This window comes from Prionailurus bengalensis, chromosome B2 (genome assembly GCF_016509475.1).
Source record: "Prionailurus bengalensis isolate Pbe53 chromosome B2, Fcat_Pben_1.1_paternal_pri, whole genome shotgun sequence".
Classification (NCBI taxonomy): Eukaryota; Metazoa; Chordata; class Mammalia; order Carnivora; family Felidae; genus Prionailurus; species Prionailurus bengalensis.
In genome coordinates, this window is record NC_057349.1 from 130650156 (window position 1) to 130669992 (window position 19837).

General features: G+C 40.4%; 1 protein-coding gene across 9 annotated transcripts in view; it reads left to right on the forward strand.

Annotated features, from left to right (window-relative positions):
- UTRN (utrophin) overlaps window positions 1–18063 on the forward strand; it is a 478053-nt gene extending 459990 nt beyond the window's left edge. For 7 of the 9 annotated variants that reach the window (XM_043592533.1, XM_043592534.1, XM_043592530.1 and 4 more), the window contains 6 exons: window positions 3710–3868; window positions 4229–4469; window positions 7457–7565; window positions 8786–8878; window positions 13637–13659; window positions 16031–18063. In XM_043592533.1, coding sequence (XP_043448468.1) covers window positions 3710–3868; window positions 4229–4469; window positions 7457–7565; window positions 8786–8878; window positions 13637–13659; window positions 16031–16039 — 634 coding nt within the window. In that variant the 3' untranslated portion in view covers window positions 16040–18063. Of the gene's footprint in view, window positions 1–3709; window positions 3869–4228; window positions 4479–7456; window positions 7566–8785; window positions 8879–13524; window positions 13617–13636; window positions 13660–14789; window positions 14835–16030 lie in introns of those variants that run through there. The other 2 variants (XM_043592532.1, XM_043592535.1) reach the window with 2 other exon arrangements.
- The last annotated feature ends 1774 nt before the right edge of the window (window positions 18064–19837 follow it).

Consider the following 19837-nt stretch of genomic DNA (forward strand, 5'->3'; position numbering starts at 1 on the left):
ATAAAAGAATGTAATGATAGTGGTGATGATGATAATTACAATAATATGTTAAACCCTATCAACTTCCCAGAAGAAATGAAGCTAGGCCAATGTTTACAACAAAATATACCTCAGATCTAATTGTGACTTGTTTGTGTGTTTATTTGTTTCACTGTGGATAGTCCCTAAATCCTTAAAGCAAAAATTTAGTTTGTGTTAATATTAAGCACTAAGTATAGTCCCTGAGTCTGACGCTTACTGGCATGAATGTTCTAAGGGCATATATGGTGTGATGGTACCTTCCGACAAGAGAGGACCTCCGTGCTAGGATTCAGTCATATCATAGACCCACCAGGTAGCTTACGGGACCCAAGTTTTCCTTTAGCACTTCTTGTTCATATTGTATATGTTTTTAACTTTAGTTTTAGTCCTTCATTTCCTTTTAGGTGCTTGTTCATAGGAATCATAAAATTGTTTTTGGGGGGGCAGCGGGAATGGGGGGGTGCACGTCTGGGTGGCTCAGTCGGTTAAGCATCTAGCTTCGGCTCAAGGTCATGATCTCACAGTTCGTGAGTTCAAGCTCCGCATCGGACTCTGTGCTGACAGCTCAGAGCCTGGAGCCTGTTTCAGATTCTGTGTCTCCCCCGCTCTCTACCCCTCCCCCACTCATACTCTGTCTCTCTGTTTCTCTCTTAAAAAAAAATTTTTTTTTTTAACCAATGTGAGAATCAGTTTACCTGTCATTGCGGTCCCTGAGATTAAGATCTGCTTTTGTTCTCTCTATTTTGCATTTTCCTTACTTGTGCTTTCTTTCTTCTGTTCTATAGACAAAGTGCTTTGCTGCACATTTGTGCTATCTGGCTGGTCATATCAATGGCTGGGTCAGGACTCTAGATATAGTTCCATAGTCTTTCAACATGGAATATTACAGAGAGTAGGAGGCTAAACCTTTTGCTTTTGTTTGCAAGATCTACTTTTTCGTTTTGATTTTTGGTTGATTGCTTGTGATGCTTTCTCTTTAAAATAGAGAAATTTCATGTTTCTCTTTTGTTATTATTTTTTGGGGTACTCAGACTTTTTAGTTTTTTTGTTCTTTTTTTCTTTTTAGCCTGAGAAATATTTACAAAATGTTCAGTTACTCTCTTACTTTGCTATTACTTTATTTTATCTCCACTATGTCTTTATACTTTGTATTTTTCCTCTCTGTATATGCTCCCTCACTATGGATTCTCTCTCCTGAACCAGATAAAGTGCCTCCAAACACTGATGGTGATAAGGATCATTGTGTTTAAGTTTTGCCATCCTTAGCTACTTGGTGTCACACGGTGTTGATGCGTTAGCCTGATAGTCAACTTCTGTCCCTTCTGTCCCTTCTGCCCCTTCTGCCCCTTCATGATACAGTTAGGTTTAGAGCATTGGCCATATATTTCCCATGAGGAAGACGCCTACCCCTCAGACACATCCTTGCCACATTTCTGTCTGATTTAGCTACTTGGGCAGCCCAGGACCTTTTAAATGCTGCTGCCCTACAGTGGTCCCATACCTGTCCCTCCTCTTATCCTCATCCTTCTAAAGTTAAGAACAAGCATGAGAGTCTTCTAGAGGCACCTTTAGTTTTCAGCGATACCACATTTTCTCAGGAAAGGTAATCAAAGGGTGATGTCATAGCTTCTTTCAGTCTTTATCCCATCCATGCTCCTTATTTCCAGTTTCTAACTGTGTGGTAAGGGTCCTACTCCTCACCCTACTGAATTTGCCAGTAGAAGGATGGTAAGGTCAGGTATCAATGTTTATATTGTCTCCATATATAAATTTAGAGAGAGGGAGGGGTTTACCAATCAAGGAAGCAAACAAAACCAATCAGTAGTTCATCTGAACCTTGGCTTTGGCTGTTCTGCAGGCCTAACACTCATTTTTCTTTCATTTGCTTCATCATATCACTCTGATCTCAGTGCTCCGGACACAGCTTTTCTATGAGCTCGCTAACTCTCAGATGCAATTTCAAGTCCCCTTTTTACCACAGTAAACTGTGGTCACACAGGGTTGGATTTTCAAATCAGACTCAGAGGAATCAGAGATCTTACCTAGTATCAAGTGCTGCTCGTCAGCTGCAGGGCACAAGTAAGGGGTCCCAGACTGCCACTGCTGCTCAGCAGACTCCTTCTGACTGCATTAGGGTGTGCTCTGACCCCAGTTCAACAGGTGAAGTCTCTAAGGGACATTTGCAGGCACGTCCCTTTGACAGGCACTGGTTCTGTCATGAGACAGCTCCGTTTTACACTCTAAGAGCTACTTACATGCTTTTCTGAAGCCCTATCCTATAAATCCATAGCTTCCAGGATTTGTTTACCAACACCATCAAAACGCACCGGGTACAATCTGCTAAAGTATTCATTCTGTAGCTGGACCCTCCAGCTAGCGTTAGCCGGGAGGTCTGTCATTTTCACGAGTACAGAGAGATCAGACTGGATCTCCCCATAAAGGAAAGGAAGACCTTTCAGGCATGATGCTGAGCATTTACTTCTCAAGAATGTATCAATTTTGTCTTTTTTTTTTGCTTCCGTTTCTGCCAATCGTTAGATTCGACCACATGATTGATATGTCTAATTCATTAGACCAGTAGTTAGAAAAGAAGGAGAATGTAAATAACTGTATGTCCTGTTTTAATGCAAAATGATTGATGGTAATATCAAATAAAAATATGGCAGATATTTTATGAGTATCTACAATGATCATTTTTGTTATGTTATTTAAATAAAAGAATATGAGGATTATATTTTTCCATTCTGTGGGTTACAAAGCATTACAAAATGACTTTCAACCAAATGCTAAAGACAGTGAAATCAACTCAGGCCTCAGTCCATTTGGGCTGCTATAACACAGTAATACAGGCTGGGCAGCTTATAAACAACATTTATTTATCACAGTTTTGGAGACTGGAAAGTTCAAGATCAAAGTACTAGCAGATTTGGGGTCTTGTTAGAGCCTTCTTCCTGGGTCATAGATGGTCCTCTTCCCACTGTATCCTCAAATGGCAGAAGGGACGGGAGCTCTCTGGAGGGTCTTTTTAAGGGCGCTAATCCCATTCATGAAGCTCCACCCTCATGACCCAATTACCTCCCAAATGTCCCGCCTCCAAGTACCATCACACTGAGGCTTAAGTTTCCACATATGAATTTCGGGGATATACATTCAGTGTAGAGCAGTTTATTTTTGATTAAGTCTATTAATCTACTCTTTTGGCATTCGATTATCAATTTTGCCTAAAGTATCTCTTATATTAACTAAGTAGTGTACCTTATTTGATACCTCTGCTGAGTAGAATATCTCTTCTGAGGTTTGTGATATGTACGTGTTAGTCTAAGGCAAAGCATGAAATGTTGGTATGCGTAGTATACCTACCTTTTAGATAAATATCTTCCTAGAGTTTTTTTTTTAAATACGGTTTATTTATTTATTTTAGTAATATCCACACTCAACATGGGGCTTGAACTCACGACCCTGAGATCAAGGGTCACATGCTCCTCTGACTGAGCCAGCTAGGTGCCCCAAATATCTTCCCAGAGTTTCAAAGAGACATAGAGGAACATTGAGCTTTAGATCAAACTTGGCCCAGCAGCCATCCCGACCGTCATTGTTTCTACTTCGCTTCCATCCAGACATGAGCCTCAGTGTGTGTGTGTGTGTGTGTGTGTGTGTGTGTGTGTGTGTGTGTGATTTGTCTCCCTAGGGAGGACGAGCATGCCCTCATCCAGCAGTACTGTCAGACGCTCGGAGGGGAGTCCCCGGTCAGCCAGCCCCAGAGCCCAGCTCAGATCCTGAAGTCGGTAGAAAGGGAAGAACGCGGAGAACTGGAGCGGATCATTGCCGACCTGGAGGAAGAACAGAGGTGTGTTCAACCTGGGAGAAGATTTGTGCCCCCTGGGCAAACTTCTAATGGGAGATTCCTTAATAATAACTTCAGTATGATCCCTACCCATTCTCTTTTCAGAAGTGGTTTCTAAGAAGTCAAGGTGGAGTCAAAATCTTATTGGGGATTAACAGACTGGGGCACTGGCTGCAGATTATGAACGTGAGGGTTCAGGGAACACTTGCTTAAAGCTATAGCTTTGTCCTTGCTTACTCATCTCACTGTTTAATGTTTCTACCTGAGAAGAAGTCTCCTGAGCTCAATCTGAAGCTCGAGGGCAGTTTTGGAGAGAAAACCGTGCCCACAGTAGTAATTCCAGTTGTTCCTTTTCTGCACTAGAAACCTGCAGGTGGAATATGAGCAGCTGAAGGAGCAGCACCTGAGAAGGGGTCTCCCTGTCGGGTCACCTCCAGACTCTGTTGTGTCTCCTCACCACACATCTGAGGACTCAGAACTTATAGCAGAAGCAAAACTCCTCAGGCAGCACAAAGGTCGTCTGGAGGCCAGGATGCAGATTTTAGAAGATCACAATAAACAGCTGGAGTCTCAGCTCCACCGCCTTCGACAGCTGCTGGAGCAGGTAGAGTGTGTGCACCTCGGTGGGGCTCCCACGCCCCCTCCCAGCCCATCGCTGTCCCGGAGCATGGTCTCAGCATCAGCAGAGGGGCTCACTCGCAGACTGTCACCTCCACACCTGATTAAGACTGGCTTAGGAATCCCTCTTCAGATGGAAGTATCACACCCTCCAATCGCCCAAAAAGTGGAGTTTCCCATTCTTTGGTAACGCTGAAATCTGTCTCAGCTCTGAGTACTTTAAAAGGAAAGACCCTGTAACATACATCTGCATACATTACATGTGGGAAACTCTGTAGAGGTTAAGGGGAAGGAAGTGATCTGAACTGTTCAAGCGAAAGCCTTTCTTCCAGTGAGCTCTTTTCAAGAAATTAAGTAACAGATGTTTATTAATGTGCAGCTATCATTTCCTAACACTGGGCCATGTTTTATGGCAATTTGTATACTTTCTTGATGATAAGAAATAGAATTTACATTATGATGAATGCACACCTGTATGGCAAATACAAAATAATTATTATAAAGAAAGGCTGTCTCTTATTTTCTACTTTTAAATTTCCTTCCTTTCTTCCTTACTCCCCGTGCCTGCCTGCCTTCTATCCTTCCTTCCTTCCTTCCTTCTTCCTCTATTCTTTCCTGTGTTCTCTTTATCTCTACATCCCTTCCATTTTTTTTCTCTCTCTCTTTCTTTGTGCTGGTCAGCACCTACCAAATCAATTTTATAGCTCATCAGTGGGTAATAGCCCACAATTTTGAAAAATACTGTCCTTTGAGATATAGAAGAGGCATCAGACGGAGTGTTTTGGTGCTTGCAGTCTTATTAGGGACCAAGACAAGATAATACAAAATATAACAAGATAGTACTGCACATAGAGATACAATGCCATAGAGAATTAAGTGCTTGATTACATCTAGCAGTTAAAGAATGGGAGTCATGCCACAGAACTAGCAATGAAGACGCCTTGGTAACAGGTCCATATTGGGTAGAATCCCCACAGATGGGGCTAGACTTTCTCTTTCCTGAAAAATATATGACACCAACATTCGTGTCATCTTTTGCCTTTTTCTCTGGACTGTAGAGTATGGGGCCCCAGGCAGTGACTAGGCATGCCTTTCTGCAGAAGTGATTTATCCAAAGACAGAAGCAACTTTTTCTCCAGTGATTTTCTCAAATTTCAGAAAACCACCTTGTCATAGTTGCTGTCAGTATTTTTTAACTTGTCAGAATCATTCAAAACAGTATAATTTCTGCATTACCTACACAACAGGCCACAGATCACCCCTTTTGACCATATAGTTTTCTGTATGTGTGTCACTGTTTCGGAATTTATATTAGACTGTTTTGGGGAAGGCTTATTTTGGGCCTCCAAAGGGTGCCCCATTAGAAAACAGTAGTACCCCTAGAGTTCCCCAAAGCCTGGCTTTCTTTGAGTCCTTTGGAATGTTTGAATCCTCCTCCCTGCCAGTCACATACACTGGAAAAGCTACATATACTCTACCAGTGTGATTTTGAAGTTTCTCCGTGGTGGAAAGGATGAATTTTCTCTTGAAATCTCTGATTTAAAATATGAAGTATTATCGTTAACCTAGTGCAGCGATGGAATCATTGCAGAAACGAAACAATCTTTATTTGCCAGAGCCTGTTGGAGAGCTAACGGCTCTTCTACATACGCACACTCCGCACCCTCCCCCTGACTCTCACCACCCCATTAGACAGAGCTGCCTAATGGCTCATGTGCCTCCAGAATTGCACAGTAATGCTTTTAGAGATAGCTGATATCTAAATGGCTTTGTGTATCCCAGACTGTGGACCTCTTATCTCTCCTTAATGACTTAGCATGAATGCCAGAAGTAGATGGAAAATTTACCTGATAGTAAAAACTGGCAGAGCCTCCAGACTTCAACTAATATAAATCTAATGGAAAAGCCGCCTTCAAGAATATTGTAATTTCTGCACTCCCTGGAAAATGAATCGCGCTTTCTAATTTGACTATGTACTTGTCAATTTATCCATCACTATTTCAAAGCTTTGTGCAGAGTGCATTTACAAAGTGTTTTCTAGGTGTCAGATCCTGTTCTGATCTCAGAGGAAACACTAACTGAACACCCTCCTCACAAAATCCTTTAACACAGGCAATCGTTTCACCGTCTGTCCCCAGTTTACAAATAAAGAATCCACAGCACAAGAGCACCTGGGTGGCTCAGTCAGTTGAGCATCCAACTCTTGATTTCAGCTCAGGTCAAAATCCCAGGGTTGTGGGATCGAGCCCCACATCAGTCTCTGCACTGAGCACAGAGCCTGCTTGGGATTCTCTCTCTGCTCCTCTCTCCAACTTGCATGCTCGCTCACTCTCAAGGAAGGAAGGAAGGAAGGGAGGGAGGGAGGGAGGGAGGAAGGAAGGAAGGAAGGAAGGAAGGAAGGAAGGAAGGAAGGAAGGGAGGAAGGGAGGAAGGGAGGAAGGGAGGAAGGGAGGGAGGAAAGGAAAAGAATCCAAGGCATAGAAGGTTATAAAATTTGCTCAGGCAGGTACTGAGTGGTGGAGTTTGAATTCAAGCATGTGAATCCAAAACTGTGTTCTTAAGTCTGATACCACACTGAAATATTGATTTAAATAAACAAATGAGCTGATTTTGAAATTGGATAAATTTACTGTATGAGAAGCAGTGCTCGTTTTTTTTTTACAGATGAATGAAACCTGTTTCTAGATTCACTTGGTTGACATAAAAATAATAGCACAATTGAGGGATGTAACTGACACTGAAAAATAAATCTTGCATTATAACCAACTGAGCTGTTCAAGGAGCCCGAACTGAAGGGAGCAGACCACCCAGTATTCAGCTGAGATCGTAGTGAACCCACCAGACTGATGAAAACATGTGTTCTGAATGTCTGAGACCAAAGAACTCTACATGTCTCAGTTATCCATGGAAGTAAGAAACAGAAACGTGTTATTTGAATTCTTCCTCTGCCTTAACATCTGCATGTGATTGCAGCCGGAATCTGATTCCCGAATCAACGGTGTCTCCTCCTGGCCTTCACCTCAGCAGGCTGCACTGACCTACTCGCTGGATCCAGACCCTGGCCCACAGTTCCACCAAGCAGGTTGGTGTCCTTAAGACCCGGCCAACTCCCCCGCTCTGCTCTACGCCTCGCCATTGGTTGGTTTTTCATTTTCAACTGTGTTCTTCCTCCCCGGTACCTTAGAGCAGAAAGGAGTTTCATACTCTCTTCGTGCTCAGCTGCATACAAAGACATTTTAACAAGACCAAAAAAGCAAACATTCCAGAATAAGAATCTATAATATATTTGCTTATATACTGTATAGTAGTGGATTGAATTTTGGTGAAAGATGGAAAAAAGTACTCTTTTCGTTTGGGGATGAGCAACAATTTAATTTTGCCTTTGCCTTCAGAGTGATTCTTTTTTTAAAGTAAATTTTCTGTCTTTAAAATTTATATTTATACGTATTCAGAAAATAATCCTGAAGTATATTATATACCAAGCGTGGTTTTCTCTGCCCAGGTCTGGGAATGAATATTCTGCTTTTTCCATCCTCATCCCTATAGACATTGCCACCCTTCCTGCCCCTGTCTGAGGCCAAGGTCTCACCTAGCCTATTATTGGTCACAAAGGGGACTTGTCACCTCTGCTAAGAAAGCCTGTCAACCAGTATTCAGGAATGGCATTTTGTTATTGATGAAATTTAAGTTCTGAAATTCTACTGAAGACCATATATTTTAACCAAATTAATTTGTTTCTAAGATATATTTTGCTGCATTAATCAGAAGGAAACCTAAGGTATTAATATTAATCTGAATTGTTTTAAAGAAGTTAATTATTTTGCTCTTGGTTATAGAATAAAAATCAAGGTAAAAAGTATCTTCAAAACTACCTCTAGATTTGTAGCAGCATAAGCTAGTCCATGCCAAAGTCTCCAAGAAGAAAGAAGGAAGGAAAAAGAAACTGGTAGAATATTTTTTATATAAAAAAACACTTGGAATGCAAACTAATGGAATTTCATCTAACAAATTGAAATAATATGACCACATTAACTTATTTTTCACTCATAAGTTTTCCCTTGGCACATGGAGTCTTCCTACAGAGACATCTAATGCATTTTATTTGTATGAAATTATATTACCAACAAATTGATACAAAAATGGTTTTAATATTATTCCCCAAAATTGTCCTTTTCATAGAGTCTTATTTTCATGTTGATATTTAGAGGCCAGGATTAGGGTTTTTCTCCCAATGTTGGGTTTTGGTGGAAAGCTGGATGTTCATTTCGGAACGTCTATTGTTTTGTTTCTCTGCTGCCCCAGCGGCGGAGGACCTGCTGGCCCCCCCCCACGACACCAGCACGGACCTCACGGAGTTTATGGAGCAGATCAACAGTACATTTCCATCTTGCTGCCGTGAGTATGAAAGACCCCAGCACTACCACTCCACCTTCCCTTCCATTTCTTCTTCCCTGCTTGGCGCCCTTTGTCTTCTTTGGTAAGATAACAAAAGCCACTATTAGAAACAGGATTGAATAGGATTTGAAAATAAATCAAACATTCCGTCTGTCGACCAAGCAAATGAAGCTCAGCCTAGATACCATCGCGTCACTGGCTGTGGTGATGGTGCTGCTCTCTGAGAGGTTTCTGTTGTGCCTTCTGAAGGATAACATGAAGGCAAACCAAACAAGTTGCTTTGTAAGAAGAAGTTACCCTCTTCAGTGCAAACTGTAGTACGAAATGTGTTATTACTTCAAAAAAGAGCTTTTGGCACCCAACAAGGCATGAAAATGGTCTTTTCTGATGTAATTCGCTCTCTCTCTCTTTTTAAGATTTTATTTTTAAGTAATCCCTGCACCCAACATGGGGCCCAAACCTACAACCCCGAGATCAAGAGGCAAGCTCCACTGACTGAGCCAGTCAGGCACCCCCACTCTCTTTTCTTTGAGGTCATCAGATTCAGTTCTGGGAGGGGATTATTTTCAGATATTTTTTCTCTTTTGTTTTCTTTCTTCTGGTTTCTCTTCTCATGGAATGAAACAGTCACTGCATAAAGGCCAAATAATTGAAGGCTTCACAGATTATGACCCTGTGACTTTTCCATATGAACAACCAAGAGCCAGAAAATAATCAAATGAAAGCAGTCCAACTCCCAGAGGAAATTACATAATGTTCTTATTTATTGATTTTTCCCCCCAAACTTTTTAAATTCATTCTCGTCATCTCAAGGTTTCTACTGAGCTCTCACTTGGGTGGTTTCAAAGGGAAGCTGTGCACTTGAATGCATGCTAACTACTTAATGCCGCAATTTATCCTAAATAATCTTTTAAAGAAATTTGAATATGTTATTTGTAACTTTTAGGGTGATTTCCACTCAAGTTGATTTTTAAATCTAGGCAGCCATCGAAGTAAGATGTTAGTATGTATGTATACCACTGTAGATACTAGATATATGTTATATATGGTAGTACATATATAAAACTGCTTCTCATCTCTCCCCTTTTCATCCTGTCCTCAGCAAATACCATCCTAAATGATGAAAAAAGGCATCACCAGGAAGGTAGTTAAGTAAGATATATTGACTTCATTAAAAAATATGCTTCAACTTCTACAGTTCTGCAGTTTATAAAAATGCCATCATTAGCAGGGAGTGGAAATAGCTCTTTGAAATATAGTCTTCCCTGAATTTTCAGAAGTATTTTCCTAAAGGACATAGTACAGAATTCTATAAGCACATAAATATATTTATATTTGGGAATGTGTCATTTTCCAGTTATTATCTGTGATTATAGTTCTCAATGTTTCTTGAATTGTATTTATTATAGGTCAGTCCCTACACTCCCCCGAAAAACATGTGCCCATGTGTGCAAATGTGTATGTGCACATACACACACATACACGTGCACACATACTTTTTTGGCCTTCTGGAGTCTCACAAAGGCTTCAGAGGGTCACTTGAAGCCCCTACACTATCAGATTGTTGCCTGTTTTCTAGGTGCTGTAACAGCCACAGTAGATGAGCAGATCAAATCTTTTATATTAAGGTTGAATTTTCTAGGGATTTTTATTCTGAGTTGTATGTTATTTAATGGCTAGATAAAACCTCATCTTAGTCACTATAAAAGACAGAATTTCAAGATTAAATTTCTAAATGAAATTACTTTTTAGTTCAGCTTAAATCCAAATACATTAATAATTAGTTAGGAACAAATTCTGCAAATCAAAGCCTATTTATAAGTTTGCATTTAAATGTCATGATGGACATGTTCAATTTAAAAGTCAGTTGGCAGTGATTTAGGATGGGAAATATGTTTAATCAAATGCTTTACAGTGTCTATAGATGTATAATTTCCACATTAAACTTTTTAAATATTTATTTATTTTGAGAGAGACAGAGTGAATTGGGTAGGAGCAGAGAGAGAGAGGGAGAGAGAATCCCAAGCAGACTCCACATTGTCAGTGCTGAGCTGACATGGGGCTCGATTTCATGAACCATGAGATCATGACGGGAACCAAAATCAAGGTCTGAAGCTTAACCGATTGAGCCACCCAGGTGCCCCTAAATTTTTTATATTAAAAATTCATGGTATTTTTTTTAACAGTTTGTCACAAAACAATTACTCTTAAATGTTTTTCGTAGTATATTCTTATATGTAAATGTTATAAAAGTCTAATCTGGCATATTTTAGAAGAGAATATAATTAAATGTAAATAATCATAATTATAAGGCAAAATGAATAAAAAAAGAAATGAGTATGCTGCTTCGGAGTGTGTCTCCTTCTCTTTCTCTGTCCCTCCCCCCCTCACTCTCTGTCTCTGTCACTCGAAAGGGAATAAATGTTAAAAATAAATTTTTTTTTTACTCTCCGAGATAGGGACAGCTTTCCCTTAAAAAAAAGGCTTATTTATAAAATTGATACATCGTTTTAAAAATTGTGTCTAAAGTTATTAAACCTTTTAAAAATTGTTGCAGAAAAGATATAGCACCTGACTTAGACTTTGTGCCCAGTACATGTTTCTGAATTGAATGAATGCATGAATAAATACATTTTCTAACAGGAAGGTTTAGTTGGTAAAGTTTCCCAAGATAGTATACAGAAGGTTTGCAGGGTTCATTTGCTTTCTTGCCTCTTTTAAGTTGCTCAGCTAGCAATATTTTAATAAACTTTTGCATTCCCAAAGCTTCCTGACCACCCTTGGAGGATTTCTCTAAGCAAATCGGATTGGCACTCTCCCAATGCCAACCCAATCCTGTTACTAATGAGAGCTTTAAAACTGCTTGTCACCAGCATACAATGAATTGATCTGCATGTTAATCTTGACTTTTGATCCTTTGTGGATTAACAATTAGCATGGTCACAAGTGAATTTACACTCCGGGCAGTCCTGGAATTAAAATGAAACTATAATCATAAATCCTAATTGCATGAATTGCCTACTTAAACATGGCATTTTTGTGTGTGTACCTATACATTGTTGTGCATAACACTTTAGAATTTCTCTGTCTCAAATTAATATACCCATTGTTCCTGATAGCATCCTTGAATTATGGCCTTTTAAAGTCTTCGTTTAATTATTTACATTAAGTTTCAGAGCTGAGAGGAAGGCATTTTCATCTTTTCCTGGCAAGGCGTTAATGAAGGGAATTTGTGTTGTCTGTTAACTAATGGACATATTAAAATTTTCACTAACTGCTATAAGTGGGTTTTTTTTTAATGTAAAATCCTCTCCGTGTTTTCATTTATGTCATCCATATATAGAGGATATGAGAGGATTTGGGGCCGATAGACCAACAAATGCTTTTAAAATTATTTTTTATCTACAGGCATATTTTCACAGTGAGTTGCCTGTGTTTACTAAACTTGAGTGGCATTCATCACAAACTCAAAACCTACTAAAATGCAAGCATTTCCTGGTTTCTTTTAAAAATATATGGGCGCAGTTTGTTCAGGGGAGTACCGTAGCCTTTTATTTGATAAGAATCTATAGGGCTCATGATGCTGATTTGGAGCAACGTGGCTTCAGTTTTGGTTTGGGTTTAGCTGTGCGTTACGAGTAAGAGAAGTATAGTAAGAGAAGTGTAAGTGCGTGTGGTGTCCTTGATATTTGTGCAACAGAGCGCTCCCTCAGCGTAGCTCAGTGGGAAGGATGCCCACTCATGTTTTCCTGCTATGACCTATGCATCTGGCAGGACTAGGCTGGCTGGATTTTAGCCTAATTCGTTCCCTCCAGGCATCATAAAGTTGCCCTTCTCGTTCACTCTGATTTTCTCACAAAGCGCCCACTATGTGGTCGTGGATGTCTTTTTCCCCCCCCCCTTCAGCACAAAAAGATGAGAGATGGAAGGAATGCAACATGCTAGATGATGAGGGACGGTTCTTATTTGACCAGTTGTCCCCATCAACGGGGGTGCAGAATATCCTCTGACCCGCCTGCCCGTGTCCACCCTCACAATGTCCCCTGGGGCATTCACACTTTTGTAACCAGGAAGGAATTCGAGCTGCTCAGCAGCAAGGGCGAATCAGACCCCATATAACGACTTCTCCAGTGCTCTCAGCTGGGCCCCAACAAGGCACAGTGATTAGCCCAAGTATCTGAAGACTGTGGGAATTTGGCCAGCCCTTTGAGGCAAGCACATTGCCACCAGCTTCCTAGACCCCTGGGGCGAGTGTGAGCCAAGGGGGGCAGAAACTGAACACGCGTGCCCCTTCACTTCCCAAATCACCTGCTGGTCAGAATTTGTACTAGTTAGCAAAATATGCACACTTGCCCTGTTTGGATACATAAATCAAATACATGGCATGATTTCAAGAGGAAATTTTGAATTTTTTTTCAAAACAAGTTATTTGCTGAATGCTTCGGTATGGACTTATCTGAGAGAGCCAGCATATGTTTTGCATATTTTGGTAGAATTTTTATATCTTCTAGGACATAGGATATGAGAAACTAGGGAAAAGAAACTAGTCTTTGTTAAAGCATCTAGCCAGAAACAAAGAAAGAGAGAGAGAGAAAGTGGAAGGGAGGAAGGAAGGAACCAAAACTTGTTTCTTATTTTCTTATTAGCACCCATTTAACAGCTGGGAGCCATACACTCCACACTTTTGCTTGCCTGAGAGGGGGAACCAGCAAAGCAACCCTAGCGCCTTCAATTGACTTCTTTTGTTTTCTCTTTCAGCCAATCTCCCCAGCAAACCACAGGTAAGCGTTAATGGGTTGATTGGCTCAGGTGTTGTCGATTACAACGGAGAGTAAGCAGATTAGCTGCTTTTGATTTGAGTGCAGATTTTATTCCCCATGTAACTTAGTAAACTTGCTTGATGTTTAAATGTTAATTCTGTACAACAGTTTGTCAGTCTGGGGAGAGGGAACCCTTTCCAAGCCAGTTCTTCCAGATGCCCAAAATACCAAGTGCCTGATCCTTTGTGTTCTAACAGCTTTTTAAGGGCCGCAAATACACTATGCAAAGTTACCCTGGGTGGATTTGGCTGACAACTGTTCTCCCAGATATGTACTTACGGTCGCTATCACAGAACATTAACTTAAAGCAGTGACTGCAACGGTACACAATGTGGTTTTGTTACTTTGAGAGGGAAAACATTTTGATTCTTCATTTAAAAATTTGCTGAGGTTGGAGAGGGGAAAATTTGCTGAGAAATGTTGGCAGCTTTGGCTTTATACCTTTCAGTGTTTTCCTTATCAGGTGCTTTTAGTACTAATGAGCCACAAGACCATAGTAAATCTTTGGAGAACATGTTCTTTCATGAACTTGTTTATTAATCTTTAATATTCTGACTGTGTTATTATCTTGATGGCAAGAGGGGCTGGGGTCTTAAGGAGAAGCACAGACAGTTGCTCTTTAGGACCTGGAGGGAAGAAAAGGGGATCTCAAGCCAATTAGCAGGTGTGATGTGAGAGGTCAGGAGATGGAAGGACTTCACCTCCATGAAGAATCATCTTCCGATTGCTTGTGTTGTCTTAGTGAATCAGAAGCCAGGGCTTCAGCAGAGAGTGAGGACAGGAGGAGGTGTCAGAGGTGTGAGGAGAGACTGGAGGATGTGCCATAGCTGCTTGGAGATCGGGAAATAACAGGGAAATAGTGTGACTGCAAGGCAACGTTGAACATGACTTACGGTGCCTCCTTGTGAACGGCCGGCCTGCAAAGGCTGTGTGTTGTCTCCTGGCCGCCACGTTCAGGTTCATAAGCACAGGCACCAGAGTCGGGCTGAGTGTTGCATTTAACCAGAGTTGAAGTTTTGGTTTGGCCAAGAGAGTACAACAATTCAAGGCAAGAGGCAAAGGTATGATGATGATTGAACAAAGTATCGAAGCTTGTAGGGAAAGAAGTGATGATATGTTAGGTGCAGGAGACAGATAAAAAAGGGGGGGGGGGTGCAATGGATTGTGGTAGCAAAGGGTGGATGGAGTTGGGGTCCTAATGGAAGTAAGTGGGAAAGTAAGGTGGTTGTCAGAGGCAGGATGATTGAGATTGGAAGTGTTGGAGGGGGTGAGGTATTGGTGATGGTCCATTTGGAACTTTGAGTGACTGACAAGGGTGGAGGACACATTCTCTGGAGGAGAAGAGTTCAAGGAACTGAGAGTCCAGATTTTTGGAAGAATCATCTATGTGGGCAGTGAAATCACTAGGATTTAAACATAGTTTTAACACGATGACAGTGAGCCATTCTTCAAGAAGTAAGGGAACATGACCCAAGGGGTCAGAAGATGACTACAGAGTGGGTGGTATAGTCTAATGGCATGGGATTCAAAGTTGGGTGGAGAGAGAGAGAGAAAAGGGCCTGAAAAAACACAACGTGGACCTAGAAAGGACGTATCCAATACATGAAGAGTGTGGGAGATAGAAAACAATCATATGTGAGACAGTTGTGGAGGAACCTGTGTCTTCAGGGGAGATCCAGATATTGATGCGTTCAGAAAAGAATTGACAGGCATGGGTTTTAATGATGATGGATCCAACTGTATGACCTTCCCTTCAAAACATTGATGCCACTCCCTTGAGTGTGAGCTGGATGTATATCCTCTCTTGCCTACATGTACTGGCCCTGGTCCATTAACTGGCACCACTGCACACCCTTAAACTGTGATTCATGTCTTTTGTGCCTCTTGTCTGGACCCCAGCATGGGTCGGAGACTGGTTGGAATTGTCGAGGATCCCCCCTCAGCCACAGACTCTCCCACAGTCCCCCAGGGAGAGATGGAGTGCTTGCACCAGCTTAATTCACTCATCTCTGGTACCTCCAGCAAGAAAAAGCCGAGTGCTCTCTATTTTCACTTGGTTTCCAACCTGGGCAAGAGAAAAGTCTTCCAAACTTCCTCTACACTGGCTGCAATGATAAAAAGCAGACTAGATGCCTTCGGGATGAAAGAGAAAGACCTCATCCCAGGGAGCAAAAGTTACATGGAAGTAAAGGGTCCCCTTTGAACACAGCCAAAGGGGCTGTGAATAGTTGTGAAAGAAGTACTTTTATTTCTCAGAAGAGTTGACAGGTCTCTGCTACCTGTAATGTTCTGTGTAAATGTTGTTCTGACAGCACTGTTTCCCTTCCCACAGGCAATGTGAAGTATTCATCTAGCCAGTCAACATTTCCTGACTTAACAGTGTTGCCCTTTTCAGCAAATGCCAATTCCGAGTTCCATTTAATCAGAAGCTCCATGGCTCCTTGAAACATGCTGTTGAGCGCTGACTGTGTGTTCTACTGAAGGAGTAAAACACTGACTATCCAAAGAGAAAGGATATTTTGTTTTTATAATAATCATATATTATTGGGTTTTTTTTTTGTTCTTCCCTTTCTATGCAACTGTAAATTAATGAACAGAGTGGTATTTGGAAATGGTATTACATTTGTCACTGATTTGTATACTGTATACAGCATTGGGAAAGTGGGTGGGGGCTTTCTAATATGATACCTTCTTGTTATTAACCATAACAAAAATTGCATAAGAATTAGAAAACAGTGTTACATTTTTACATTCCTTTATATTAACCTTGTACAATAACTTCGTTTATTCCTTCCGCTCTTTTACCATTATGTTTTGGTTATTTATAATTCACCAGCCACATGACCACGTAGATTTCCTGTATTCATTTCCATGATTTGGCCAAATTAATAAGTCATATATTTCAATTAAATATTTATGTATATGAATTAGGCTACATCTCTTACATACCACTTAACTTTATTTGACATCATACTTAGTGACCACTTGGAAAACCACAGTAAAAGTCCTGTGGGCCTAACTGGCATTCCTACTGGGATTTGTTTCCAGCATTTTATTTCCCCGCTCCATGTAATAAGTAGATCTTGATTTCTTTATTTATTTCATGTCCCAGTATATATGATAGAGGAGACTTAGAACAGCATTATAATAATCTCAAAGATCATTTTTACCAAAGGTTGCTCATTTAAGTATATTCTCATTTGGACACAGAAAGAGAACATGGGATAACATTTCCTTAGTTGCTAAGTCTTGATTTTCATCATTAAATACACAACAGACCTTTACTTAATCGTGCTACCAGAACACATCTTTGTCTCGAATTCCCTTTGAAGAGAATTTTATTTTGTTTATGTATACTCAAGCCATTTGTAATTCTTGAAACTCCCAGTTCTTTTCTTCCTGACAGCAGACAAATTCAATGCCTGTTTCATTTTACCTTTTGGATGAATGATTACATCTTTTATTACTTTTCATTTGATCAGTATATTTGGAAAGGATGTTTATCAAAAGCCCGTGTCACTGCTTCCATAGAGGAATAAAATTATGCCTAGATGGTGGTACCCCTGCCTTTGAGTCAATGCTGTTAGGTATTTGGTTTGGCTTCTGATTTAACATTTAACTGATTCAGTTGAAACGTGTTATGTAATTACCAAATGTAGAGAAACCAAAAAAGAAAGAAAGAAAGAAAGAAAGAAAGAGAAAATCACGTGTTTTGATTCAAGCATATGTGCATTTAAAACATCAGGACATTTTAACTTTGGGTTCTCTTGAACTGGGATTTGGCCAGAAGGAGGCTTAAAGTTAGAAATTGCTATTCTTTTAGAATAGGTTGGGTGGGTTGGGGGGCAAGGGTGTCTATTTGCAGCATAGATATTTTGAGAAGAAAATTGTTTTATATAAGAGGAAAGCCATGACCACCTTTCTACCTCAGATGCATCTTCATCCATTGTGTTGGAAATAGCTTTATGCCGCTGCAGTCTGCAAAATCTAGAGCTTTTATCAGGCCACATCAAACCCAAGAAAAGCACCTATTTAAAGAAAAAAACTTTCCCTGAACTCTGAACGACAAGTTGTAGATTTGGTGTCTTCCTTGTTCTTACTTTGAAAAGTTACGTATTAATTTTTTTCTGCTTGTAATTGTGTGCAACATGTCTTCTATCTGCTATTAAGGAAAAGCTACATAAAACACTACATTGTAACCTTCTAAGTAATAATAAATAAAAATATATATATATCACAGTAACAACAAGGGGAAATAAGTATGTAGTTCTTTTGAAATATGTGGTAAAGAACTAATCATAGACTATCATCTAATCTGGTTACATGTTGTATTTTTCATCCTGAATAAAAGTAATTTTAACACAAGATGACTTTGATATTCTTCAGCTGTGTTCATTGAGAGACTCTGAGCTTTGAGTGTACATTTATGAAAATAAAATACGAAAAGAGCCTGTATAATGATAAAGCTATTATTTTCTTCTATTTTCTCTCCTACACAACGAATGCATTCTTCCTCTTGTTCTACTGTCTTTCTGTGTGTCCCTCTCTTCTCTATTATTTATATAATTCTTTTCCTTTACAGATAGAAAGCTTATAGATAGGGAAAAATGATGTTGGGTGTTAAAAACATACACATGAAGCCTATCAGGCTTTTGTTTTAATAACTTGGATGCTATTGTATTTACTTGATTCCTCTTCCAAATCCACTTAGCCGCATGCCCTTAAATAATGTGCTTTTTATATGTGCACTGGGTTTTAACCATTCTGGTAGTAAGTTTAATCCATTGCTGAAGCCATCCTGTGGGAAATAGTGTTGAGAATTGCGTTACTTGATTCTAAAAGTAAAGGCTACCTATGCAATAGAAAAATCCCCAAACATGTAATTTGTTAGAATAAAACACATACATTCTAAGGAACATGCATTGTAAGCATCCTGTTTACCCCAAAGTAATAGTCACATTAAGCATTCCTAAGGAAACAATTGTTAAGTTCTAGTAACCTGTTGAGTAGGTAATTGGAAAGGGAAGTGGGAACACAAAACAAAGTATTGTTTTTACACTAAGCCTTTAGCTTGTTATTTCTGTCTATCCTTGAGATTATATGTACATTTTTTTAAGCTTATTTATTTATTTTGAGAGGGAGGGAGGGAATCCCAAGCAGGCTTTGCACTGACAGCACAAAGCCTGATGTGAGGCTCAAACTCATGAACCATGAGATCATGACCTGAGCCAAAACCAGGAGTCAGACGCTTAACCGACTGAGCCACCCATGTGCCCATGTACATTTTTAAAGAATGTAGTTTGCCCTTGGTTTTCTCCCTGCCGCCCCCCATTCAACTGTTTCAGTCAACCAACTATTTCGGTGGCGTTTCTAAATTCATTAGTTGAAACTTAAATGCAAACACAGTAAAACACCACTAACACCACACTACCCAGCACTCTAGATAAGATCCAAATACTTCATTCCATATGATATTAGCTAGTGTTTTTGTGAGGTTAATTAAGTGATAGGAGTGAGCCCTTGATGGAGGTCAAGAGCCAGTCTCACTTGTGCTATGTCCACTCCCTGGGGTATTAGTTATCTTTTGGCACGCTAATCAGTGCAGCAGCCATAAAATCTCAATAACAAGCATGGCTTTAGCCCCTGGGATGTGAGATTCAGCTGATGGGGGAGGACTTCTCTTGCCCATATGTCTGGGGTTGACTGGTTGTTGAGTGGCATCGGGTGGCCAGTCTGGATTGTTGCAGCAACCCAGCCGGCTTCTTTCACCCACTACTGAGCTAACTGGGTATATTCTCATACACTGACCCAAGTATGGGTGTGCAAATGGAGGGCTTTGCTGAGAACTGGCACACCACACTTGTACTAAATTCTGGTGGTGAAAGTAAATTGCAAGGCTAGGTATGGAGACTAGATCCCAGTTCTTTTTTTTTTTTTAATTTTTTTTTCAACGTTTATTTATTTTTGGGACAGAGAGAGACAGAGCATGAACGGGGGAGGGGCAGAGAGAGAGGGGGAGACAGAATCGGAAACAGGCTCCAGGCTCCGAGCCATCAGCCCAGAGCCTGACGCGGGGCTCGAACTCACGGACCGCAAGATCGTGACCTGGCTGAAGTCGGACGCTTAACCGACTGCGCCA